The following is a 27,880-nucleotide window of genomic DNA, read 5'->3' as shown; positions in this document are numbered from 1 at the left end:
AACTTTATGGATATACAGCCTATGTTATTTTATATTAGTCAAAACTACTTACAATGTCACATATACAACAGTGGAACAAAAAAAAATTTATAGCATGAACAGCATAATAATGTTTTTCACAAATTGAATAATTAAAAAATAACATGAAACAAAAGAAAGCTAACATGCGAAAGAGCATGTAGGCTAGTGGATACAAGGGCTTTGGTAGTTTCTCAGGTCCTGAATTTGACTCCCCGTGAGAGTGAATATTCTAGAATTTAACGGCGTTGAGCCTTTAGTGGTTGTCGATGTTTCCATTAATAGTGAGACGTTTGCGGTCACTTTGTTAATCTCGAGAATTTTATCGATTTAGTCTTCAGAAGATGCTCATAGGGTAGGATTTGGGTACGGGTGTTCATGGAGACGTGTGGATGCGTTGTGAAATCGAAGTTGTACCGTGTAATTAGAAAAAGCTAACACTATTATATAACGATTCAAAAACCATCAAAATAATTGAATTGTATTAGTATTAGCAAAGAAATAAATTTTAACTAACCCGTTAAACCACCTTGAATCCCCCCAAACGCATGTGCGCTATCTAGCTGATTCGGCCGCTTTGGCACCAACGCTAGCCCCGGACGTGGCGCGCCCCCTGGCGGCGGCACTTGCCAACGCTTCCACAAGCGCCACGCCGCCATCAGATCCTGGAGGCTTTGAAGACTTGAACCCTTCCCCTCTCCTCTCCTCCCCTCCTCTCCCCCTCGCGCGGCCCGCACGCGATTCCCCCACCTCCTTCCCCGCTTTGCCCTCGCCAAGACCGTGAGTACAGGTGCCGCGCAGATGAGGTCGGCCGTGGCCCGTTTGATCCGCTCCTCCTCCTCCGCCTCCCGTCTCAGGTGAGCGATCCCCTCACGTCATGCGGTAATATTTAGCATTGCGGTCGATGGGTTCTCTTGGGTCATGCGGCAATTTTGTAGGCCAAGGGGATGGGCGAATTGATTGGAGAATGAGCCGCGGTTTGTTTGGTAGGCCTGGGGCGAAATAGAAAGAGGAAGGCCCTTATATTAGATATATGCATTTCCCCCTTGATTTTGCATTCTCCATTTATTACAAAATGTGCTGTGTAGACTGTGTTTCCAAAGTACAACTACGTATTGATATTACTCTAGTGTCAAGATTTTAGGACGTTTGCAGCTGATATATAGATTTACTTATGGATACTCACTCTGATACTCACTGAAATAATATCGTAAGTGTTCTTGTATAATAACACAATAAAACCGATTGCTTTCTTGTAGGCCTCTATATTCCCTATGCTATCTTAAGGTGTTTTAGTACATGGCTAGTTGTTTTACCTGATTTGAAGTGTAAATGGAGATATCAATATGTCCCAGATAGCAGAACCCTCGTGTGAGAATATGAGAGGATTTGGCCAAATGTATTGCCTTTTCAATCTCTTACGGCATTAGCTTTAATTGTTATCATTGCATATAGAACCCAAGAACCACCAAAATGCTTGTTGCAGAGTGAAAAAGCAAAAAAAAAGAGGAGAAATTAGTGAAAACACTGGTGAGTACATTGACCCTCAATTAATAGTCCTGGCCGCGTCGGTATGTCACCACCCAGGGAACAAACAGATGGCCACCTATCAGTGCTCCATGTCATTACTTGACCTCGAGCAGTAAGGGCGCTTTAGCTGCATTTATAGGCTTGCAAGACAGGGTTACTCCCAGACCATGGGGATCCTGAGTGATCGCCTTGTTTGCCCTGCCCCAGGGCTGGGCCTGTTTCCGGCATATTATTGATTGCTACATTGCTTCTGGGCAGTGGGGCTGCTATTTGCCTTTTTGTGACATTGCTAATTCTCCTGTGTGTTGGGGTTCTGACAGCTCATCGCCGGTTTTGCTGGAAACTGGGAAAGCATTCTCCAGCAATGCCACACCCAGTGATCCGAAGCACATCGAGGAGCCTTTTAAGGTGGAGGAGGCAGAAACTGTGAAGGTGAAACCACCTTCTCCAGAAAAGGTAATGTTGTTGTGGAAGATGAGATTAGTTTGCCTCTTGTGTAGTTGAAATGTATTTTCATGTAGCATCTGGATCTTGTTCGTGGAGATTATTTTGTTGAAGTCTGTAAAGCTTTCTACGTTTACACTGTTCCTATCCATGTGCTCCATGTTTCTATGTTTTATCTGTCCTATCTGTCAGTGAATCATGTTTTTGAACAATCGTTATGTAATGACCTTAATTGTGAATTTGGTGGTAAACCAATTATCCATGCTTGCCCATGAGAAAACAAAGGGTTTTTATTAGTGCTGGGGGTGACAATTTAGGTCAAGGTCACTTACCTGGACTCGTAGCCCAAATAGGTGCTCTGGTCATTTAAATAATTTGTGAGTGGCGTGCATGTAACTGATTTATATGGATCCTTATGACCCCTTATTTGTATTTTATTTTCTCTAATTAATGAAATGAAATGCAGCTCTCCTGTGTTTTGTAGGAAACAAAGATGTGCTTCCAGTCATTGTTTTCTTAATTTGTTGAAATTATAGTTTATGAAGATTACTGAGCTGCTTCTGACATCTGTGTTGGTATAGCTGCTAGTGCTAGGAGGAAGTGGTTTTGTTGGATCACATGTTTGCAAAGAGGCTTTGGACAAAGGATTTGTTGTCTCTAGTCTTAATCGGTAACTCCATAAGCTAGTTCTCTTATTTCATACTACACTATTTGTTCTGACTTTCTGTTTTATGAGGATAATAAGATATGCTAAGTTTTTCATGTAATGTGTGAAAACCATTACAAAATAGGCTAGAAACATCCAAATGATAATAAAATTTCTACTTGCCTAGGGTGTCAACTTAAAACATAACTCTGTTCGGATATCATACATGGAAAACTTCAACTGACAATAATCCTCAAATAAATGATAATTCGCTAAGTTTCTGTTGATTCCTTTTGTGGACTTAGCATTGATGATGATAATATCTTATTCTCCTGTCTTCAGTTGTGCTGTTCTAGCCATCAATTTACTGCTGTGAGGGCTGTTTGTTATATGGATCAGGCTAGAGAAATTCATGTCCATGACCTTTTTTCCAGCTTTCTGGTTAAAAGAGCAAAATTGGTGGTAAAAGTATGAAGTATGAACAGCAGCAGTCAGCTCAAAACCAGAGTCCAGAACTAGGATTATTTTTCTACTTGCCTAGTATAGAATTGGAAAGGAGAATCAGATTGATTCAACACAAACTAAAGATGTGTCAATTTAATATCATTAAAGAGATTTTCTTTGTACAAATTAAGAATGTATAAGCAGTTCCAAAATAAATTAGAGTCAATATCTATGGTAATGTAGTAGACTTGATTGGCCTACAGGTCAGTCACAGTACACAGTATCTCGTAGTTAACTCTGAGTACTTCTACATGCTTATACAAGGAAAAAAGGACTACCCTGAATGATCCACTTTGTTTGATTCCCTATAAAAGTATTAATTCGATTTATTGCCACAAATTATGCAAATTGGTTGTCATCCCCTGCTGAAATTTATCTTTTCTGTTTCTCCCCATAGTTGTATTCAGGTTCAAATTTTGTGAGATGACACATGAGTTGTATTTTATGCTCTTCTTCCTCTTTATGCAATGATGAGCAGCTGTCTGGTGTATTCGAGAAAAAAACACATCAGTACCTATGTTAGAAAAATACATTGATAATCCGGTGGTTATTTTTCTTGTGCTTTCATATCTTGATGGTTAAAGTAATATCAAATGTTCCCAACCAATGAAAATAATCTCAAAAAGATCTGAATCATTCTTGTCACATAAGGTATAGTGTCAGCTATCACCACACAAAATTTGAACCCAAGACACAACTTGTATGAGAAGGGAGTCAAGGGACAAAAAAAAAGCCATTTCATCGCAGGGTGATTTGATCCTGCTGTTGTGAGGTTAATGAAATGAGCAGAGTATCCAAAACTGTAGCTAGAGCAGCTATCTCTATAGCTGCCAGTAAAATGCCCATGCAAAGTCAATTTCTTCGATTAGGGGGGAGTAAATCGGGTCAGCGTTTGTTATGAGGTTTTAAATGAATAGTTAATGGTAGTAAAATGGACTTTTTCATACTTAAAATTCATCTTCTTAATGCGTTCTGTAGTTTCTTATTCTTACCAATGCTTTTTTTTTTGTCTTAGATCTGGAAAGCCATCTGTAAGTGAATCATGGGCTGACAAAGTTATATGGAACCAAGGTTGCTTGCTACTGAGCTTAACTTTGTTCTATCAATGGTAACGACGTAACGTATTTAATATCTACCTTCTTCTATCGGACAGGCAACCTCCTGGAACCAGCTTCATTGAAGGATGCTATGGATGATGTTTCTGCAGTGGTAAGCCTCCCATCCCCATCCCCAGAACCACTTCTTTTCTTATAGTTGATTTTGTTGTTATTTGCTTCGTTTTCGCATATCAATAGATGCAGAGTAGTTTATAGGGTGGCAATATAATACTAATAATCTCTGATGATGACAGTGTCTGCCCCTGCGCTGGCCTGCCCATGCATGGCCTTCTCCTGTCTCATCCTAGCTTGTCCCTGGCGCTGCCTCTGCTGTCCCTGCAAGCTGCCTCTCTGTACCTCCCTGTGCGTGGTGCGCTGTCTCTGCCGTCCCTGTGTCCCTTCTCATCGCCTTTGCCTTATGGTACCTGTGCCTAAGCTCTGCGTGACAGCATGGTCATCCTGCAACATCCATGCCCGAGCGACACGCCATGTGCACAGCAGCGTCATGCCTAAGCACCACACCTCCTGCCAGCCTGCTGTTACCAGAGCACCCACCCCCTGAAGCTCTCCTCCTGACTGCTTGCACCTGAGCCCAACCTTCTGCTCTTTTCCTTCCCGCAGCCGATGTGCCACCATCCGAGCTCCTTCTCCCGTCTGCTTGATGCGCCCCATGCTCCGTTGCTGCAGACGCGCTGCTGCCTACCGAGCAGATAGGAGGGAGGAGAGGATAAGTTTAGGGGCACATCAGGCAAGAGTTTAAGCTCATGGGTAGTTCTGTTTCCCCCTCCCTGTTCTTCCTTTCACTGGTTTTCTTCTTTTTTCCTACTAACGTTGTGTGAAAACAGGAGCAAATGGCAGACTCAGATTAAAAAATATGGGCAAACAAGCAAAGTTAAAAAAAAGAAGGGCAAATCAGTAGTTATTGTTCAAAGTGAGGGAGACCATACAATTAGCCCTGGGCATTCGGGAGGAACCAAACCTCGGTTCTCATAGAAGTTCGGTTCTTTTCATAATTAGGAACCGAGCAAATTCGGTTTCGGTTACTTCGGTTCGGCTTCGGTTCTCACCGAAGGAACCGAGTTTTATCCCCTCAACAGATTCACAAAATAATAAAAAAAAACGTCGTCGCCTACCGGCTCCCCATTGCCTGGGCGGGCGCCGCCACAGAGCCGCGGACGTGTTGGCCGCCGCCCGCTGGAGTGGTGGCCGCCGTCGTGCACGCGTTGGCCGCCAGTGTGGTCGAGCCGTGCACGTGCTAGCCGCCGGGTGGCCGCCGCGGCCCACACCCGCCGGATCCGCGCGGCAGAGGCAGACACGGAGCGACAGTGCACGCCAGGGAGGGGAGGGGAGGAGAGGATGGCGCTACCAGTGCCGAGGGCGGGGGGCGACAGCGCTCGGCAGGGTCCGATGAGTTTGTGGGCGCAGGCCGGGGGCGGGGGGCGGACTCCTGGAGGGCGCGGGCCGCTAGGGACGCCGACGGCGGCAGGGGCCGTGCCACCGTGGGGCACGGCCACGCGGGGCTAAGCCGCGTAGGTCGGGAACGCCGGTGGGGTCAAGGTGGCCTGGGGAGTGGGGTGGGTGGCGACCGGCGGGTGTGGGGGTGATTGGGAGTCTGGGTGAGGGGGTCACGAGTGGGAGCTGGGATAGGATAGCTAGGGTTTTAGTTGGGCCGTCTGGGCCTGCTGGGCCAAATTTGCTGTGTTCGATTCTTCGGTTAACCGAGGCTAAGAACTGAAAGAACAGAGTAAATTCGGTTCCTCAGAACTAGGAACCGATGTAGAACCGAATTTTCTCGGTTCCGGTTCTTTTGGTTCCGGTTCTCGGTTTTTTGTTTGGTTCTCTGTTATTTGCCCACGCTACATACAATTGCTTCTAGTTTGTTTTGGTCAATTGATAAAATCTAGACACAGGGCATGGATGCCGCAACTTTTTTGTAATCAATCTTGACAATGCCTTAATAACCGAGACAATGTCACAGTTATGAGTTGAGCATGGAAACTCATGGTACTGTACCATGGTACTGTACCAATACCAGCCATAATTTTTGCTTCTGTTCCGTCTACCATCAGTAGGTATGTTGGAAATGGAAAATCATAGGTTCATTGGAACTTGAAGCTGTTATGTTGGGCAGGACAAATTCAATGCCACAAGCAACTGCACAAGGATCACATGAAGTGGGCTGCTTAGTTGCTTGCCTGTTGCTTTTGCATTATGCTGAACCACTATATGAGATTGGCTTGTAAGGATAAGAGATTTGATTTGTTGCAGTGGGCCATACCATTGTAAGGAGAGGTAGCTGCTAGAGTTAAGCAGAAGTTAATATCCTCTCTCCTCTCCTCTCCTCTTCTCTCTTCCTCCTTCCTAGCGCCTTCCTGTTGCACTGTTCCTCCACCATGGCTCCATGGAGATGCAGCTACAAGCCTCGCCCTGCCATTGAGTGTCCCTGCAATCCCAGGAACAACCCACACTCCCGGCCATAACAGAAAGATCTTGGATAAAGTGATCTCATGTGCACAATCCTAAACCTTTGTTAATGTTTGTTTTGTTTATACCAACTCTTTTTTGTAAATCTTTCATAGCTACATAACTTATTTGGGTCATGCAGGTCTTAATATCAGACTTTCTAAAAAAAAATTAGTAGTTCCGAAACGTGATACCAGAGGTCCAGCGCTGTAGGACCTCAACAGTACACAAATTTTGAGCAACACTCAAATAGGCACCACTGGACGGTGCTTGCATGGATCTGACGATGTAGGTGATGCTGGCAGTGTTGGCCTGCCCTTTCATTTTTACATGACATTTGGTGCTGCAGCACCTGTTTATGCCCATTCTAATATAACCATGTACAAGTGCTACTTGGTTAGAACTTGCACCAAACAATTGGCACCAATACCCTCGAGGCCCAGACTTCTGATATTAACTTAGTGGCATAAAGCTGCTTGCCCTTGTTTAACTTGTATGACTAGGTTAATGGAATATTCATGGACTTTGCTAGTCATTTTTATTATTCCTATTGTATAGTAACAGTGATACAACCACTATTATCCCTGTTCTATGGATAGTATCTGAGGTTCCTTTTATTTCTACCCAATATGTAGCTGTAGATAAACTAGAGTTGTATTCACCATCAGTTCTGGTTCTAGGAATGCTAGAATAGTAAGAAGCGTGTATGACTTGATACCTGAATTCCTGACATATCAGGTACTTTTCAACTATGTACTGGGACTTGAATAAGTCATAACTCATAATGTAACTATTACATGAACTATCCAAGCATGCACTGGTTTGATGTACCACTAACAGATGAGAAAATTTATTGCAGATATCTTGTGTTGGAGGTTTTGGGTCAAGTTCATTCATGTACAAGATTAATGGGACTGCAAACATCAATGCCATTAGGGCTGCAGCTGAGAAAGGTATATTACTATTGATGTCATCATTGTGAAAAATTATGTCTTTTCACGGTTATGATTGCAGTTTCTGTGATCAAAACTCCTCTGTTTCCCTTGCTTCATTGCTTGGTTTACTGATTACTGTGTGTAATTATTTTTTAGTGAATTCTGTTAAGAATGGAAGAGGGGAAGGAGAGACTGAACTATCAGTTATATTGAGATATGCCCAAAGGGCTATATATACAAGAGGAGACCCCAAACCCTAGGTTAAGGATATAAGGGTATAACGGTAAATGTACTAGTAGTCTAGGGTTTGGGTGCCTCTTCTCTTGTATTCTATATATTGCCCAAAGGGCCTAACTCAATACATACCTACAGTTCAGTCTCTCATTCCCCTCTTCCATTCGTGACATGGTATCACAGCTCCAGGCTTGAGATCCGTCCGCCACCCTTCATCGTCGTCGCTGCGCTGCCCCTGGGAGCTTCGTCTTGCTCCCGGGGGCGGCATCTCCAAGCCCCAAACCCATTCTCTTTTGTAGATCGAGTCGCAGCAGCAGAGAGCAGCAGTAGTACCTTTTTTTCCCCTTCCGGTGCCTCGTCCTGGCCGTCGCGGTCCTCCTGACCTCCTCCGTCCGCCGGCCGCCGTCGCGGCCTCCTCAGATCCGCCCGTCGAGGATCCATCGTCGCTCCGCTGGCCTCCTCTCCCGCCGCCGTCACGGCGGGGCTGCTCTTTCCGCACTGCCGCCCGTCGTCGCGGCCGTCCTCGTCCTCGACCGCGCCAGATCCGCGGCGGGAGCGGCCCGCTGCCGCCCGACGTCGTCGATTCGCGGCCGCCCGTCATGGATCCGCCCGTTGCGGGTCCACCGGCCGCCTATCGTCGTCGCCGTCGCAGCTCTCCATCCGCGGCCCGTCGCTGCCGCTGTCTGCTCCTACCCGCCGCCGCCCGTCGTCGTCCATTTGCAGCGGCCCGCCGTCCCGTCGCCGCCCCGCCTGCTCCGCCGTCCCGTTGGCGCGGCCCGTCATCACCCCGCCGGCTCCTCTCCGTCCGTGCGGTGCGGCCTCCACCCGTCGGCCCGTCGCTGCCGCCGTCGATTCGTCCGCGGGAGGGGGAATCCGCCGCCGCCGCCGCGGGCCCTTGGCGCCACCCGTCGCGGAGCCGCTGTCCCCGCCCATCGCCTGCCGCCCGTGGCAGCACGTCCTCTGCAGCGCTCGCCCATCCGCCGCCCGTCGTGGACCCCCTGCGCGGCCTCTTCTCCAGCTGCTGCGCCTCGCTCCTCTGCTGCGGTTCCTCTGCTACTGCCAGTCCTGCTGTGGACGTGCTGCTGTTCTGCTGTTCCGGCCCGTCCGTCCGCCCGTGGTGGCACGTCCGTGAGAGTGCTCACTTTTCGTTCTCAGCCACATATGGGCCTGCATCTATATTTTGGGCTAGTAATCCTTGATGTGCGATCCCATTTCATGCTAGCCATATTTTGTCGCTGCTGTCTGTCTGCTTGCTAATATCTACTATATTGTGTCATTTTTTTTCCATCCGTGTCCATCCATATCATCTGCTAGTAGTTTTGCTTGCTGCTTAAATTGTTTTGCTGTTTCATATCCTAGCTGCATGCTTCTGCTAGCATCTCAGTCTATCACATTGCATTAGTGTCAATCCAAGTCCAATTACACATCTTCAGTTCGTCGATGCCATGCGTGTCCACATATTCAAGTTGTCAGTCAGCCATCTTCTTTTTACAGTTAGCTGAGTCCCGTCGATTTAGCTAATCTCATTATCATCATTGTGGTGCGGCAATGCCCTCTTGGTCCCTTTCGGAGCCGTTTTGCTCCACGTCATGATCAATGGCCGTCTATTTGTCGTCATCACCTTCCTGTCTCGCCACTTGCCGTCTTGCAGTGGTGCTTTCTATCTTTGGTTGGTTTGACACATCTCACTATTCTTGTCGAGTTCAAGTCTCCAAAGCAAGGCTCGTGTTTGAGGAGTCGACATACTGGTTTGTGAAGACTCGAGGTATTTGCTCAAGTACTGGTTTGTGAAGGCAATACCCTCTTGTGGAGGAGATTATCTACATCGACATGTTCAAGAATTGCACGCTTCGACGACATCTTTCATTTTGGACTTTGGATGTATCACTTTCTTTTTGTTGAGTCTAATGCTTAGTATCAACTCTCCTAATGCAACGTCATTGCATTCACGTTGCATTTGAGAGGGGGTGTTAAGGATATAAGGGTATAATAGTAAATGTACTAGTAGTCTAGGGTTTGGGTGCCTCTTCTCTTGTATTCTATATATTGCCCAAAGGGCCTAACTCAATACATACCTACAGTTCAGTCTCTCCTTGTCACGAATGGAAGAGGGGAAGGAGAGACTGAACTATCAGTTATATTGAGATATGCCCAAAGGGCTATATATACAAGAGGAGACCCCAAACCCTAGAATATGTGAAGTGACTAAACTACCCTTGACACATATATATACTCAACACCCCTTCTCAAATGCAACGTGAATACAATGTCGTTGCATTTGGAGAGTTGATACTAAGCACTAGACTCAACAAAAAGAAAATGATACATCCAAAGTCCAAAATGAAAAGATGTCATCAAAGCGTGCAACTCTTGAACTTGTCGACGTAGATAATCTCCTCCACAAGAGGGTACCGCCTTCACAACCATACTTCAGCAAATACCTCAAGTCTTCACAAACCAGTACTTCAACTCCTCAAACATGAGCCTTGCTTTGGAGACTTGAACTTGACAATATGTGTCAAACCAGCCAAACGGAGAGGAGAGAGTTCACTGCTGCAAGACGGCAGGCAGCGAGATGACATGATGATGACGACAAATAAATGGCCATTGGTCATGATGTGGAGCAAAACGGCTCCGAAAGGGACCAAGAGGGCATTGCCGCACCAACGATAATGATGTGATTAGCTAAATCGACGGGACTCAGCTAACCATAAAACAAAGAAGAAGAAATTGGCTGACTGACAATGAATTTGTGGACACGCACGGCTTGGACGAACTGAATATGAGCAATTGGACTTGGATTAACACCGATGCAATTGGCAATGACTGACAAATTGAATGAAATGGTGGACATGATGTGGATCGACGTTGATGCAAATGCAGCAAGGCAAATGACACTAATACTAGCAGCAGACTTGGATGGACTCAACAGAAACAACAAGCAAGGGTACTAGCAGCAGGCAGCAGCAATAGCAACAGGCAAAAGATGACAGTGGATAGGAGCAGCCCAAAGTATAGATGCAGGCTGATTTGCAAGGATGGCCAAGCAAGCTGAAATGGAAGGAAGGTCCAGCACCATGATGCACCAGCGAGCACTAGCAAAAGCAGAGGGCACATGCCCAAAAGGATATGTTTGCTTGCTGAAGATGCAGAGAACAGCTCAAGCTGGTGAAGCAACAGAGGGCGCTGGAGGCCGGACAGCAGCTGGAGTCGAGGACGTCGGCAAGCTGGAGCAGATCCGGCTGCGCGCCGGGACAGGGGAGGTGCCACTCGCGGGGATTGCAGCGGCGGCCTGCAGCGAGCCGCGCAGAGAAAGCGGAGCCCCGGCGCGGCGCGGACGGCGGACGGGCGCGCGGACGGGAGGTGGACGGCGGCGCTGGACGGCCTCCGCGACGGGCGGAGATGAGGACGGGCCGCCGCGCGCTTCGCAACGGGCGGATCCGCGACAGCAGAGGCCGCCGCGACGGCCGAACGGGCAGGTGGCCGCGGCAGCGTCCGCAACGCGCGGACGGCCGCGCAGACGACGCGAGGATGAAGACAGCCGGCGGAGGAGGCGGGGATGACCGGATCTGCGAGGCTGGATGGCAGCGGGATGGCGGGGACGGCCGGATCCTCGACGGGCGGACGGCGGCCGCGCGACGGCGCGGATGGATCCGCCGAGATGGGCGGCGGACAGAGGACGGCGGCGCCGGATCCATGAGGGGGAGGGGCTGCTGATCCCCTCCCGCAAGCGGATCGACGACGGCGGGGTAGAGCCGCGATGGCGGCACCCGACGGGGAAAGAAATTGGGTAAGTGCTGCTGCTGTGACTCAATAGCTAAGAGAAAAAAAAATGGGTTTGGGGATGAGGATGCTGCCCCCAGGAGCAAGATGAAGCTCCCAGGGGCAGCGCAGCGACGAGGATGAAGGGTGGCGGACGGATCTCACTGGAGCTGTGATACCATGTTAAGAATGGAAGAGGGGAAGGAGAGACTGAACTATCAGTTATATTGAGATATGCCCAAAGGGCTATATATACAAGAGGAGACCCTAAACCCTAGAATATGTGAAGTGACTAAACTACCCTTGACACATATATATACTCTAACAAATTCATCTTTTCTGTATGATTATAATGTTGTTTTTCTTGCTTATTTCTGTCATTAAAGAATTAAAGTGGTCCCTTGGTCTACAATGATGGTAGAAATAGCAGTTGGGTTTTTAGACAGCAGCTTGCTTACACTGAAATGATATTTGTATGCCTTCACCATCATTTCAATTTTTTTTCCTTTCTCTTTTTGATAAAATAGGGCACATGTTTCCCTTTTCAGTTTTTTCTCACAGGATGAGAACCAAACAATAGCTCACTTTTAGAGCATCTAGTTTAGGAGCCACCCAGGTTATTGCAGGTCTTGTGGCTTGTCAGTATGTTCATAAAGAGTTTAGTGCTCCCTTCTCTTCAGGCAAAGCCAGGGGGATGCTTCTCGCCATGGTTCAGTGTTTTGTACTCACAGGGTGGCTCTATGGGCTAAGCTACAAACAATTGGCTGATAGAAGTGTTCTGCTTTGTATGTATGTTTGCCTTTCTTGATTCAACTTTATCTGACTAGTTCCAAACCGTAGCTACTTGATACAATATCGAAGTCTTTTATCCCAAGAAAGTGGGGTAGGGTAGTCATCAACCCCTCCGAGAACCAAGAAAGAGGTAAAAAAAAATTATAAAATAGAAAATAATATCACGAAGAGTGTTATACCATAGTTCGTTAGCAGCATATTAGTAGTGGTGCTGTTGGCCTATGTGGCCCTATGGTGTCGTTGTAGTAGTGTGGTTAGGTGGGTGAGGGCCAGCTTATAATCCTTGTTCCAAATATAGGACCTCCTTGTTAACTCTTTTACATGAAGCGAGGATGACTATGCGAGCTGCTATGCATATACAGACCTTTTCCACTTGGGAGCTAGGTTATAAGCAGATTTTAGACCTGTGGTGTTACATATGAGCATGATCCCTCGCTGCATGTGCATGTTTGCTTGTCGCTAGGCATGTGGCACGGCCCGACGGCCGTGTACTGAGGGGTGGTTCTGGGCGCTAAAAGGGGTGGGGACTATGAAATACCCTGGCCTGTCAGCATCATGTTAGTAGCGGTGGTGTTGGTCCATGTGGGCACTGGTGCCTGTGGTGGTGTGCTCTACTGCCACCTTGGAAGTTTAGGTGGGTGGGAGCCTTCTTACTTTTCTCGAAGCTGAGGGTGGGAGCCTCTGCTTATAACCTGGTTATTCCTAACATATCACCTTTGGATCAACCCTTTTTCACGAAGCAATGATGAAAGTGTAAGATAGGGCGGTCCCATTCTATATGGGAGATGTGCCATAAGCTGATTTTAGACGTGGTATCTTACAAAGAGGATATGATTTGCAGATATTTTTTTTCTCGAACAATGCATGAGAGTTGCATATCATTTCACTAAATCAAAGGATTGCAAATATATGATGCTTTGTTGACACTTCATACTGTTACACCTGAGGCAGATATGGGGGTTTGGACGTGATAGATAAACAGATATTCGTTGAATATGATATATATGTAGTATGATGGAATTAGTTTAATAACACTAGACATACTTCAAGATAATAGGCATTGTGAACACACGATTTGGGGGAGAAAAATGAATAGAGGAAAGAGGGAGAAGGGTTAAGACAAAAGCATGTGGAGTCTGGTTCTGACACTTGTGTTCGTATTTGAATAACAAGTCTCGTGACCATATTTTTTTTGCTGAATATGACATGCCATGTTTGAGTTGGATTTTGACATGGAATTCTATGTCTAAACATTTTTCATGCCCAAAGTTTCTCTTCGCAATGAGCGAGCTGAAACCAATTTGAGTTTTGACACTTATCATTATCCAAAAAGTATTGGGCACAATCTATTACTTATGCTTGTAGATATGATTCGGTTAATATATTCGCATTAGGCTGGTCTACAACTGTTGAATTTGATTTAATTTTCCAATCTGTTCTTAAAATTCCATTGCTTGCTATTTTAGCAGACAAAAATGGCAACAGAATTTATTTGAGAAGCATCTTCTTTTGCTTTTTCATTTATTTGTTTTCCACCTGCAGGTGTAAAGAGATTTGTATATGTGTCGGCTGCAGACTTCGGTTTAGTGAATTACTTACTGAAAGGTTATTACGATGGCAAGGTAACTTCTCAATATATTGAAATGCCATGCATGTTTGGAAATTAACTTTTGCTCCATCTGATCCCAAAAATTAAGTCATTTATGCATCTCCAGGGTCTCCTATATGCCACTTGGCCTAGAAATTTGTTTGAAAATATGTTCATGCAGCTAAAGTTAATTATATAATATTGTTGGAGAGAATAATTGATATGTATTCCTCCAAACCCTAGAAGGGTGGGATATATAGTTCCTATACATGGGCCTCTAGACGGGCCTCTATACATAGGCTCAATATACACCAACACCCCCCCGCAGTCTGAACTACCGGCGCAGCGGTGTTCAAGACTGGACAACAAGAAAGCTAACACCCCCCGCAGTCTGAGCAACCGACACAGCGGTATTCAAGACTGGACAAGAAGGTACAAAGGGCAAATACCCTCCGCAGCCACAACTAGCCACCTGCTACATTGAGGCTGGAGCGAAACTCCGAGAAGGTCGAGGAGGGTAGTCCCTTAGTGAAGATGTCAGCAAACTGGGAGGTGGTCGGGACATGATGTACCCGAACATCACCGATTGCAACCCTGTCGCGCACGAAGTGCAAGTCAATCTCCACGTGCTTCGTCCGCTGATGCTGGACGGGGTTGGTGGAGAGATACACGGCGCTGACGTTGTCGTAGTAGACGAGCGTGCTCTTGGCGAGCGGGCTGTGGAGCTCCGCCAAGAGCTGTTGTAGCCAGGACGCCTCCGCCACGCCGTTAGCGACAGCACGGTACTCCGCCTCGGCACTGGAGCGGGAGACAACCGGCTGCCGCTTGGACGACCAGGAGACCAGGTTGCCGCCGAGGAAGACGGCGTAGCCGGAAGTGGATCGACGAGTGTCCGGATGGCCAGCCCAGTCAGCGTCGGTGTAGACAACCAGCTTAGCAGAGGACGAGCGGTGAAGAACCAGACCGAGGTCCACAGTGCCACGGACGTAGCGGAGGAGACGCTTCAGCGCAGCAAGGTGTGACTCCCGGGGATCATGCATATGGAGGCAGACCTGCTGAACCGCGTAGGTGAGGTCCGGCCTGGTGAAGGTGAGGTACTGCAAAGCGCTGGCCAGACTTCGGTAGGCAGTAGGATCAGCCACCGGATCATCCAGATCAGCAGACAGCTTAGCCTGAGTGTCGACAGGAGTGGAGCAGGGCTTGCAATCAGTCATCCCAGCCCGATCCAGAATATCGTGCGTATTGCCGCTGGTGAAGGAGAAGACCAGACGGGCGAGGCTCAACAGTGACGCCCAACAAGTGGTGGAGCTGACCCAGATCCTTCATAGCAAACTCCTGCTGCAGAGAGGAGATGACACTCTGAAGCAATCGCTGACTGGAGGCTGTGAGCACAATGTCATCGACATATAGCAGCAGATAGGCAGTCTCATCCCCACGGCGGTAGATGAAGAGAGACGTGTCAGACTTGGCCTCGGTGAACCCAATGTCAGCAAGAATGTGGCGAACCGAGGGTACCAAGCCCGAGGAGCATGCTTCAGACCATAGAGAGACTTGTTTAGCCGGCAGACCATATCCGGACGACTCGAGTCCACAAATCCCGCGGGCTGAGAGCAGTAGACTGTCTCTGACAGAGTGCCGTGAAGAAATGCATTTTCCACGTCCAGCTGATGCACAGGCCAAGAGCGCGAGAGCGCAAGCGAGAGGACCGTGCCCACCGTAGCGGGCTTCACGACTGGACTGAAGGTCTCGTCATAGTCCATCCCAGGCTGCTGTGTGAACCCCCGGAGAACCCAGCGAGCCTTGTATCGCTCCACTGTGGCATCAGCACGACGCTTATGCGTCCAGATCCACTTGACAGTCACCACATTGCAACCAGACAAACGCGGCACGAGGTCCCACGTCTGGTTGGCAAGAAGAGCTGCGTACTCTTCCATCGCACGACGCCAGTGAGGATCCGCCAAGGCGTCGCGGACAGAGGAGGGTACCGGAGAGACCCGCGGCTCGCCCTCTGTGGCGGAGAGAGTCGCGGCCTGAGACGCCATCCGCCGAGTCACCATGGGATGGATATGCCGAGAATCCCGATGGATGACTGGCGGGTGGTACACCGCCAGCTCAGCTCGAGAGGGAGCCGGTGGTGGCGGCGGCGGCTCCGGTGTAGGTGTCGCAGGAGCCTCCGGAGCTGGAGGCTGCGCCGGTGTCGGCGCCGAGTGACGCTGGTACACCTGCACCGGCTGAGCGTACCGCGCAGGTGCAGGGGGATGCACCGGGGCCGCGCGTGACGCAGCAGGGGACCCCGGGGCCGCGCACGGCACGACAGGTCCGGGGGCCGCGCGTGGCGCGACTGCAGGCATCGGGGCCGCGCGTGGCGCAGCAGGGGTCTCCGGAAGCGGTGCCGGTGCATCGGGAAAACCTGCAGGGAAAGGGCAGACAGGTAACGGTGGCTGAACCACCAGGTCGGTCGGAAACAGGGACAACAACTCGGGGTCAGTGTTAGCAGCTCAATTTTCACTCTCATTGAGCTGAGAGGATGACACTCAAGTTGGGGATGTTTTCTAGGTTTTTCTTCATTCACACTCACAATGCCATGCCATCCCAAGGGGGGGGCTGGGGATACATTTATATAAGGGGCTGCAAGGCAGCCAAGCTAGATGCTAAGGACACTAGTCCCAGATGCTAACTGCTAGTCCTAACTGCTGTCCTAGATGCCAACTGAAAGGTAGTCAAGATGATGTCCTTGCTGTCCTCTAGGGGCAGCAAAGCACAATGTGCTGCAGCAAGAGCATCTCCTCTTGTGCAGCCCCACAAAGACCAAGTACACAGACTTATCCATCATTCTCCCCCTAAGTCTTGTGCGTCGTCTTGTGGGAAGATTAAACCATCCCGGTCCTGGAGCAGAGTTCAAGGAACTTGATCCTCCCAAGGGGCTTGGTGAGCAGGTCCGCAAGCTGATCCTTGGTGTTGATGTAGCTCGCCTTGATGCTTCCTTCCTCCAAGCAGCCTCGGATGAAGTGATACCTCACCCGGATGTGCTTGCTCCGTTCGTGGAAAACGGGGTTCTTCGCCAAGGCCAGAGCGGACTTGCTGTCCACCCTGAGCTCCACTGCTCCAGTGTCTCTGCCGAGTAGATCACCAAGCAGTCGAGCGAGCCAGAGCGCCTGAGTCGACGCGGTGGAGGCCGCTATGTACTCGGCCTCGCAGCTGGACAAGGCCACCACCTGCTGCTTGACCGACTGCCAGCTAATGAGGCACTTGCCGAGGAAGAAGAGGATCCCGCTCGTGCTCTTGCTGGTGTCGATGTCGCCGGCGTGGTCGCTGTCGCTGTACCCGACGAAGTGTGCCGCTCCAGGGCACCTCGGGTAGTGGAGACCGTGGTCGAGAGTCCCCGCAACATAGCGGATGATCCTCTTCACGGCCTGCTGGTGCTCCGTCGTCGGTCGCTGCATGAACCGACTAATGTAGTCGACGGAGAACGCCAAGTCCGGCCGTGTGAGGGCGAGGTAGCGGAGGCTCCCCACAAGGCGCCGGTACTGAGTAGCGTCCACCTCCTCTGCTGTGCTGTCACGGCTCAGCTTCAGCCTCTCCTCCATCGGAGTGAGAGCTGGGTTGCAGTCGGTGAGCCCAGCGAGCTCGACGATGCGCTTGGCGTAGGCGGTCTGTCGAAGTGTGATCCCGGAGTCGTCCTGGTGCACGTCGATCCCCAGGTAGAAGGAGAGAGGCCCCAGGTCGCTCATCTGGAAGGTGGCCTTCATCTCCTCCTTGAACGCCACCACCTCCGCATCCTTGGTGCCGGTGATCACCAAGTCGTCGACGTAGACACCCACCAGCAGGGCATTTCCGCCATTGCCCCGCCGGTAGATGGCCGCCTCGTGCGGGCTTTGCTCGAAGCCCATCCCCTTGAGTGTGGAGTCCAGCTTGGCGTTCCACGGCCTCGGGGCCTGCCGCAAGCCATAGAGGGCCTTACGCAGGCGTAGCACCTTGCCCTCCTTGCCGGGGATCGCAAACCCCGGCGGCTGGTGCACGTAGACCTCCTCCCTCAAGTCGCCGTTGAGAAACGCCGCTTTGACGTCCATGTGATGGACGCGCCAGCCCTCCTGGGCAGCCTGCGCAAGGAGAAGTCGTACGGACTCCATCCGTGCCACGTGAGCGAAGGCATCGTCGAAGTCGACCCCCTCCTGCTGCACGAAACCTCGTGCCACCAGGCGAGCCTTGTGCTTGACGACGGTGCCGGCTTCATCCCTCTTCAGCTTGAACACCCACTTAAGGGTGATTGCGCGGTGACCACGAGGGTGGTCAGCAAGCTCCCAAGTGCGGTTCTTCTCAACCGCGTCCATCTCTGACTGCATCGCGGCACGCCATGCCGCGTCCCTCGGCCTCTTCGAAAGACCGAGGCTCGCCGTTGTCTCACGCGAGGTGCAACTGCGCCTCTAGGTCGTGAGGCACCAGTCCTGGCACCGGCTGATCACCGAGAAGGTCCTCCATCGTACGGTACCGCAACGGCTCGCCGTCGTGATACGCGTCGACGCGCTCCTCGTCGTGAGAGAGCGGAGTAGCGAACTCCACCGGACTGTGATCAGCACGAGCAGGTGTCGAAGTAGACGTGCCCGGAGGAGTGGCTATCGGTACTGGAGTGCGCGGTGTCGACGGCTGTGGTGGTGCAGCCGAGGAACTCGGCGCAGCCGGAGTCGTAGCTGAAGGGCGTGGTGCCGCCGGTGTGGCGGGCGCCGGAGTCGGTGGAGGCTCGGGGACCGGGGTAGGTACGCTCGGCGAAGAAGAGCTGCCTACTCCCCCAGCTACCTCGAAGTGGACGTACTCGACGGTGAAGTCGTCGTACGTCGGAGCCGAGCCGTCGTCCACCGCCTTGTCCCACGCCCATCCTCGCCCTTCGTCGAACACAACGTCGCGCGCCGCGCGCACACGCTGTGTCTCCGGGTCGAGAATGCGGTAGGCCTTCGAACCCTCCGCGTAGCCGATGAACACTCCCGGAGTGCTCCTGTCGTCGAGCTTGCCGATGTGGCCAAGCTCCTTGGCGAACGCGAGGCAGCCAAAGACCCGCAGGTGGGAGAACGCCGGCTTACGCCCATGCCAAGCCTCATATGGCGTCATGCCGTCGAGTGCCTTGGTGGGCGAGCGGTTGAGGATGTAGACGGCCGTCACCACCGCCTCTCCCCAGAAAACAGCCGGCATCCCCCTCTGCTTAAGGAGGGCCCGGGCCATCCCCACAACCGTCTGGTTGCGCCGCTCGACGACGCCGTTCTGTTGCGGGCTGTACGGCGCGGAGTAGTGGCGCTGGATGCCTTCATCCGCGCAGTACGCCGTGAACTCGGCCGCCATGAACTTGCCGCCGTTGTCGGTGCGCAGCACGCGCAACTTGCGGCCGCTCTCCGCCTCCGCAGCAGCCTGAGCACGCCTGATGGCGTCCGCAGCCTTTCCCTTGCTGCCGAGGATCATCACCCACATGAAGCGGGAGAGGTCGTCGACGAGCAGCAGGAAGTAGCGCCGTCCTCCTGGTGTGACCGGTGTCACCGGGCCACACAAGTCCCCGTGTACGAGCTCGAGCCGCTCCTTGGCTCGGAAGCTCGCCTGCTGGGGGAAGGAGTGCCGCTTCTGCTTCGTCAGCACGCAGACGTCGCAGAGCTGCTCCACGTGGTCGAGGCATGGGAGGCCTCGCACCATCTCCTTGGCGCCGAGCCGCTTCAGGGCCTCAAAGTGGAGGTGCCCAAAGCGCTCGTGCCACTGCCATGCCTCGTCGTCCCTGCGAGCTGCAAGACAAAGAGGCTGGGCCACCCCGACGTAGAGGATGTAGAGGCGGTTCTTCCCTCGAACCACACTGGCGAGAAGCTGGCGACGGTAGTCCCAGATGCGGAGGACCCCGCCGTCGATCACCATGCGGGAGCCACTCTCATCGAGCTGCCCAAGGCTGATGATAGAGTTCCGCAGCGCCGGGATGTAGTAGACTCCGGTGAGCATCCGGTGCTCTCCGGACTTGGCGGTGAAGATCACGGAGCCCACGCCCTTGATCTCCACGGCGGAGGAGTCCCCGAACGTGACGGAGCCACCAACGTCGACGTCCAGGTCGGAGAAGAACTCCCGCCGCCCGCTCATGTGGTGCGTGGCGCCGGAGTCGAGGTACCAGCCATCGACCCTGTCGTCGTCGGAGCCGTTGCCGCGGAGGACTCGGGCACGCGGTTCGTCGAGGTGGAGTAGGGCGGTGGCAGGCGGCGCCGCCGGATGCGGCTCCATGTCCCCGTGGAGTAAGAACAGAGCCAGCTCGTCATCTGGCTGGGCCTCCGCGATGTGGGCTTGGCCCCCACGCCTCCGCTGCGGGCAGTCCCTGGCCTAGTGGCCGGGCCTGCCACAGTTGTGGCAGGCGTCGTCTCGTGCCGCCTTGGGCCTATCGGCGGCGACGCCCTGAGCATCTCCGCGGGCGCCACCCTCGGCGCGCCCTCATGCCCTGGCTTGGGCACCTCCGCGCCCCTTTCGCGGCTTGCCGCGCTTGCGGCCACCAATCGAGGAAGAGGGCTCCACCTCCTCCTGTCACCGCGCCGGGCCTCCCACTGCTCCTGAGTAAGGTGGAGCTTCCCACCGATGGAGATGCCTCCCGAGGGAGGTTGTGGCTCGTCGCTGTCGACGACCTTGAGGAGACCTATCGCCTCCTCGATCGTCATGGTGGAGAGGTCCAACAGAGACTCGATCGAGCGAGCGGTCTGCCTGTACCTCTCGGGGACGCAGCGGAAGAGCTTCTCGACGGCTCTCTCCTCGTCGTAGGTGTCGTCGCCGAACTGCACCACCTTCTGCAACAGAGTGTTGAGACGGAGGGCGAAGTCATCAACATCCTCACCTGGCTTGAAGGCCAGGTTCTCCCACTCCTTGCGAAGTGCCTGGACAGTGGTCTTGCGGGCGCGGTCGCTGCCGATACGTGCCGCAGCGATGGAGTCCCAGGCCTCCTTGGCAGTTCAGTTCTTGGAAAGCGTGAACTGCATCTCGGGCGGGGCTGCTGCGATGAGAGCATCCAACGCCCGTCGATCCTCATCGTAGTCGACGTTGCCGTACCGGACTGCCTCTCACATATGCCGCACCTGGAGCTTCACCTCCATGACTGCGGCCCACTCGACGTAGTTGGTCTTGGTGAGGGTGGGCCACCCACCGCCGGGACCGACGTCCCTGACCACCGCCAAGAGGCCGTGGTAGCCGGGGGCGCCGCCACCGCCCTGCGCGCCGCCGCCAGGGGCGCGGCCTCCGCCGCCGGGTGCGCGGCCCCCTGGTCCGTCGCCGGGCGCGCTGCCCTCCAGGCCGCCGTCGGGTGCGCCGCCCTCCAGGCCACCGCCGGGCGCGCCGCCCGCCGCCGCCGGGGTGGGCTGCTGCCGACCGCGCGGTCCGCTCCCGCGCTCTCTCCCTCTCCAACTCCTCAAGTCCCCGTCGGCGGTGGTGTCGCCGGCGATGGAGCCGCTGAGGCTGCCGCGCAAGGTCTCAACCTCGACCTCCGCCGCACGCGCTGCATCCTCTGCCGCCTCTGCTTCCACATCCGCCCTGGCCGCCCTCGCCGCTGCTGCAGCGGCTTGTGCCGTCGCTCGCCTACGCTCCTCTGCCGCGGCGAGCTCGGCATCTCGCTGACGCCGTGCGCTCGAGGCGATCGAGCGCTGAGACGGTGCGTCGGACATGGCGCGCCTCCAAGGGGCTGCTGCGTGGAGAAGACGTCTGCTCGGGTGAGGAATGTGGAAGAGGGGCTGCTGCAGGTGCTGCTGCGCTAACTGCTGCTGCTGCTGCGCTAACTGCTGCTGCGCTAGCTGCTACTAGTGCTGCAGCTGCTACTGCTGCTTGGGAGGGAGAAGAACAGGAGATATCCAGTCTACAGGAAAGTACGGCTCTGATACCAGATGTTAGCAGCTCAATTTTCACTCTCATTGAGCTGAGAGTATGACACTCAAGTTGGGGAAGTTTTCTGGGTTTTTTCTTCATTCACACTCACAATGCCATGCCATCCCAAGGGGGGCTGGGGATACATTTATACAAGGGGCTGCAGGGCAGCCAAGCTAGATGCTAAGGACACTAGTCCAAGATGCTAACTGCTAGTCCTAACTGCTGTCCTAGATGCCAACTGAAAGGTAGTCAAGATGCTGTCCTTGCTGTCCTCTAGGGGCAGCAAAGCACAACGTGCTGCAGCAAGAGCATCTCCTCTTATGCAGCCCCACAAAGACCAAGTACACAGACTTATCCATCAGTCAGGAGAAGGTGTGGAGGAGGTGGAGTAGGGGAAATCCGACTCGTCAAAGACGACGTGTCGGGAGGTCAGGACGCGGCGAGAGGTGAGGTCAAAGCATCGGTACCCCTTGTGGTCAGGGGAGTACCCAAGGAACACAACGAGTCGAGCGAGGCGCCAGCTTGTGAGAAGCGGTGGCGGAGGTGTTAGGGTAACACGCACACCCAAAGATCCGAAGGTGGTCGTAGCGAGGAGGGGTACCGAAGAGGGCGTGGTGTGGAGTGGGAGCAGGAGAAGCAGTGGACGGAAGACGGTTAAGCAAGTAGGTGGCGGTGTGGAGGCTCTCAGCCCTAAGCGCGGGGGTAGAGGCATGGATCAGAAGGGTGCGCACGATGTCGTTCGTCGTGCGAATCATCCGCTCAGCCTTGCCGTTCTGAGGAGAGGTATACGGACAAGACATACGCAGCTGAACACCCCGAGAGAGGAAGAAAGAACGGGAGGTGGAGTTATCAAACTCACGACCATTGTCACACTGGACGGCCTTAATGGTGAGGCCGAACTGAGTGGACACCCAGGCAAAGAAGTGGAGGAGGGTGGGGAAGGTCTCAGACTTGGCGCGTAAAGGAAAAGTCCAAGAGTAGTGTGAGAAATCATCGGCCACCACCAGATAGTATTTGTAGCCAGAGAGGCTAAGAACAGGAGAAGTCCACAGGTCACAGTGAACAAGATCGAAGGCATGCGTCGCATGCGAAGAAGAAGAAGAAAGGAAGCCGAACATGACGACCGAGCTGGCACGCATGGCAGAGGTGCTCAGCAGGAGCCCTAGTACCAGGAACATCGGTACTACGACTGAGCTGAGCTAGAACGTCGCGGCTAGGGTGACCAAGACGGCGGTGCCAGGTGGTGGAAGACGGTGTCGCGGCAAAAGCGGCAGACCAAGACGGCCAGGGCGAAGAAGAAGGCGAGAGTGGTGCAACGGAAGAAGGAAGGCGAAGGGTGTAAAGGGGCCCCGTGCTGTCACACCGGAGTAGCGGATGCCGGGAGGCCAAATCCTTTACAGTGAGGCCAGAAGAATCAAACTCGATGGAACAAGAATTGTCAGCTGTAAACTGACGAATGGAAAGAAGGTTATGAACCATCTGAGGAGCAACAAGGACATTGGAAAGACGAAAGGAGCCAGGAGCAGAACCCATGGCGGTGACAGGAAGGCAAAACCCGTCACCAACCATGATGGAAGAAGGACAAGAGGGGTGTGGGGGTCAGACAGAAGAGAGGATACCGGCATGTGGGGTGGTGTGGAAGGAGACACCCGAGTCGGTGATCCACTCGGTGCTGACCGGCGGTGTCCGCCCCATGGCGCTGAAGGACTGCGTCAGTGCGGCCTGGTCCCACCCCCAGGCCAGGTCGGCTGCTGGCTGGGCTGAGCGGGCGGGTTCCAGAACAGCGCGAACAGGGGAGCAGCAGCGGCGAGCATGGCCGCCGGCTGGGGCTGAGGACGAGGGCCTCCCTTGATCCTGAAACGGCCACATCGGGATGCGTCCTGACCATGGGGCGCTAAAGGATGCTCAGGGCGAACCTCTTGGGGCAGGAGCAGGAGTGGGAGCCGGAGTCGGGTCCGGAGTGACCCGACGGCCTCCACCAACACAACCCGGAGCCGGAGTAGTGCCGTCAGCACCACTACCACGCCCCCCCCCCCCCCCCCCGCCGACGACGCCCGCGGCCTCCCCCACCCCCGGTCTGGCCGGTGAGAGGAGCACCGAGGAGGGGGTCGGGTGGGTCGATCCGGATTCCAGATCCAGAGGGCGGAGTCTGGTGGTAGGACGAAGCGCCGTGCTCGGGGAAGAGGACGACAGGTTGCTTGCCGGAGGAGACAAGGAGGTAGTGTTCCGCCTCGGCGACCCGACGAGTGAGAGCGTCGGCCGTGGAGCGCTCGCGCTCCCAAGCGAGGGCCGCCGCACGGACCCGCTCCTGAGCCGCCGAAAACTCGGACCTGGCGGCGAGGAGGGCCGAGGCGTCGGCGGCGGTGCCCTCGGCGCGTGAGGCGCGCGCGGCGCTCGCTCCTGGGCCGCCCGCGCCCCCGTCCAGGGCAGCGGCGGCGGCGGCAGCAGCCGCGCCCTGCACATCCTGGGTGGCTACGGCGGCAGCGTAGGGTTCGCGGCGGCCGGCGCACGCGGCCAAGGCCGGTAGCGGCACGCAGCCAGGCCGGCTGTAGGGCTCGTCCTGCCCCCTCCCAGGGCGACGGCGGCGCGCGGGGCCACCAGGAGGCAGCGCCAACGCTGCGCCGCGTGCAGGAGGGTGGAGGCTGCAGTGCTACGCGCGCAGGGGCACACGCGGGATAGGGGCGGCGAGGCTTGAGCAGCGGCGTACGGGGCCGCGCCCGTGCCTGGGCCGGCGGTGGCGGCAGCGGGGTTGGCCCCGCGCCTGGGGCGGCGCCGGCAGGGCGGGCGGCGGCGGCGGCCCAGCCGCCAAGATCCGCCTGCGCGGGAGCAGAGGAGGAGGGGAGGGGAGGGAAGGAAAAGAGAGGGGGGCGGCGCCGGTGGCCGGCCTGCCATGGCGGCACCGGCGGCGGTAGCGGCGGCGGCGGGTAGGGCCGCCGGCGGCTGCTAGAGGGAGGGAGGGGAGGGAAGAAGGCTGGATACTATGTTGGAGAGAATAATTGCCATGTATTACTCCAAACCCTAGAAGGGTGGGATATATAGTTCCTATACATGGGCCTTTATGCATGGGCTCAATATACACCAACAATTATGAAAGTATTTTCCATGAGAAATCTAGTGGTATCATTTTATATTTAAATCAGCATCTTTTTTTATATATTAATGATAAAAACATAAAAGTTTGATCAAGAAGTGTCCTGAAACAACTTACACTTTATACCAGGGGCAGTATATGATTCGTCTTAATAGTGTGCATTTTTTATTGTCACTAGTGTTTTTTTGAGAAAAAAGACATTGATATCGTCTTCTAAATGCTTGTATGATTCATTCATTTTATCATTTATATTTGTGCCAGTGCATACCTTAAATTAGATATCAGCATATCTTTAAAAATTGAATACTACTAAATAATTTTTCTAAATCTTCTTATATGTTTATTTTTCCAATAAATGTTTCTTTTCCTGTGAACAGATTAAACAATAGATATATGGAAAAAATATTTGTATTAGGTTTTGTGATGCATTCATGATTGCATTTATTTCTCGTGTTCTCTGTCTTATATAAGACGTTGCACCTTTTTCAAAAATTCCATAGTGCTTTTCTTCAGTATCCTTGGTACTTTTCCTTTTTCCATGAACAGTTAAGAAATAGGTATATACATATGCTCCACACCATCTTGTTAGGCCACCATTTCTGTTGCTTCATTGAAAGCTAATTTCCTAGTTATGTGTGAGCTAGTTAGAAGTTCTTAGTACTAGGAAGCTGAGGGAGTAAGCCTGACATCGTTGTTCCATTGCATTGCATTGCAGTTCTTAGTATTATTGGCACCTATTGACGTATATATGCATTTTTTTTTTTGGTTCAGAGAGCTGCAGAAGCTGAATTGCTGTCAAAATTCACATATGGAGGTAAGTTATATTTGATTGTTGGCCAATTTCATTTGGTTAATATAATGCCCCAGCATGTTAGTAGTGGTGTTGGCCCATGTGGTCTTATGGTGATGGTTTAGCGTCACCTTGGAAGTTTAGGTGGGTTGAGCCCTGTGTATAAGCCTCCATGTTCTAAGTTAACCTTTTTACATGAAGCAAGGATGAAAGCGCGGTACAATATGTATGGAGGCTAATTCCAGCTGATGAGTTGAGTGTTGGTTCGTAAGTAGATTTTGGATGCAGGGCAAAACCCTCGCTACATGTGTGTGCGTGCGTGCGGATAGGCCTGCAGCATGGCAGAGACCAAACTGCTGCCCCTCAGGCGGAGGCCAAACTGCTGCCCCTCTCTCTCATTTTGTAGTTACCATCCTCTTGAGTCTGACACTTGCTGACTTGCATGATGGTTTCATATTATTTTTGCTGTTTGTTTTCTTTAGGAGTGATACTGAGGCCTGGTTTTATTCATGGAACTCGTCGAGTGGGCAGTGTAAAGATACCTCTTAGTGTTGTTGGTGCCCCTATGGAAATGGTGAGGTTTCTCTTTCCTCACTTGTTTCAGTTCATGTAATGATAGGTGGAGCTCCATTATTGTGTGATGTGCATATTTGGCATTATCATATTTTTGTTTTCAGCTATCAGGAATAGACTAATTGGAAGTACTACTCTGCCCCCCAAAAAGGATGCAATTCTGGGTAAGCACCTGACAATTCTGGGTAAGCACCTGGACGTCACATTGTCCAGATACATAGCCAGAATTGCATTCTTTGTTGGGATGGAGCATGCTTCTAAAATTAGTTGTGTTAGGTTCTTTCCCATGGATTTGTGCTTGTAATTCATGTATAATCCTGTGGCAAATGAAACTGAATTGGAATACTTTCAGTGCCAAACTTGGATGGCACATCTTCAATTAGGGATCGGTGGTGGCAATAATGCCAAATTCGGATATGCACAATATGCGTAGAGCATCTGCCGACAGCAGCTAAATGCTATTTTAAAACTAGTTAGCACTGAACCTGCAAGTAAATGAAAAATATATTTTTGTAGAAGTTACCTTTTTGAGAAGCCACTGCATGCCTAATGGCAAATGCAGCCAGTGTAAGGTGGCTGAACAAACTAGATGTGTTTCTCTTTTGATAGGACAGCAAACTAAATGTTTCTACGACCTGTCCTTGTCCGCTCTTGGCAATGAAGGGTTTTATTTGGATTAGTTCCTGACAAATTCATTGACCCAAACCCCTCTCTTTCCATATTCCCAAAAGATTAAGGGTGGATTTTGTTGGAGATGAGGTTTTCCAAAGCAGTCAACGTACAGGATCTTTGATTTACTGATATACAGAAATGCATCTTTCATGCCTTGTACAGTAAAGAGAATTGGTGGCAACTGTTGTGCCTTTTTCTATTCCTTTGTCCGAACTATTATATATACCATTTATCGTGTATTAATGATGGCGTCGAACCCAACTACGGTCCTTGATTTACTGGCAGAAACTGTGGTGGTTATTATTTCGTAGTGCTCAATGCAAATTATTATTTGCCTAGTGATTTGCATGATTTATTTCATTATGAATTGCTTCGCATTGTGGCTTCACTAAATGTGAAAGTGCTAGTGATTTGCATGATTTATTTCATTATGAATTGCTTCGCATTGTGGCTTCACTAAATGTGAAAGTGATCTATCTCTGCAGGTGCTCCAAAACGCAAAGCCATTGACCAGACTACCAGTTGTTGGCCCGCTGTTGACACCTCCAGTGAGTGTTACCTCGGTGGCGAAGGTTGCGGTGAGAGCAGCGACAGATCCGGTGTTCCCCCCTGGCATCGTTGATGTCCATGGGATCATGCGATACAGCGAGCAAAAGTAAACAGTCGCATGTACAGGATGATGTATACATGTGCCCGTGCTTACCAGATCTACCTGGCGCTTGTATCTTCTCGAAATGAATAATTGGAAAGCCAACATGTGACCTTTTTACAGCCGTTTATTGGTTAGTTCTATACGTAGTGGTATCCCTTGTTTAACTGATATACTGAAGATGAAAAACTTCGGCATCGTATCTTGACTGCACCGTACAAAATAAAGAGGAAGT

General features: G+C 52.1%; 1 protein-coding gene across 1 annotated transcript; it reads left to right on the top strand.

Moving 5' to 3' along the window:
- Positions 1-615: 615 nt before the first annotated feature.
- Positions 616-27,847, top strand: LOC120660418 (uncharacterized protein At1g32220, chloroplastic-like). Its single transcript, XM_039938950.1, has 10 exons — positions 616-875; positions 1,869-2,004; positions 2,574-2,662; positions 4,158-4,213; positions 4,296-4,351; positions 7,562-7,655; positions 13,968-14,047; positions 25,733-25,775; positions 26,234-26,325; positions 27,482-27,847. Exons 1-10 carry the CDS (start codon positions 820-822, stop codon positions 27,653-27,655), a joined length of 876 nt encoding a protein of 291 aa, XP_039794884.1. The 5' UTR covers positions 616-819; the 3' UTR covers positions 27,656-27,847.
- The last annotated feature ends 33 nt before the right edge of the window (positions 27,848-27,880 follow it).

This window comes from Panicum virgatum, chromosome 2N (genome assembly GCF_016808335.1).
Source record: "Panicum virgatum strain AP13 chromosome 2N, P.virgatum_v5, whole genome shotgun sequence".
Taxonomy (NCBI): domain Eukaryota; kingdom Viridiplantae; phylum Streptophyta; class Magnoliopsida; order Poales; family Poaceae; genus Panicum; species Panicum virgatum.
The sequence above is the reverse complement of the archived record's forward strand: the minus strand, read 5'-3'. Positions and strand labels throughout refer to the sequence as shown.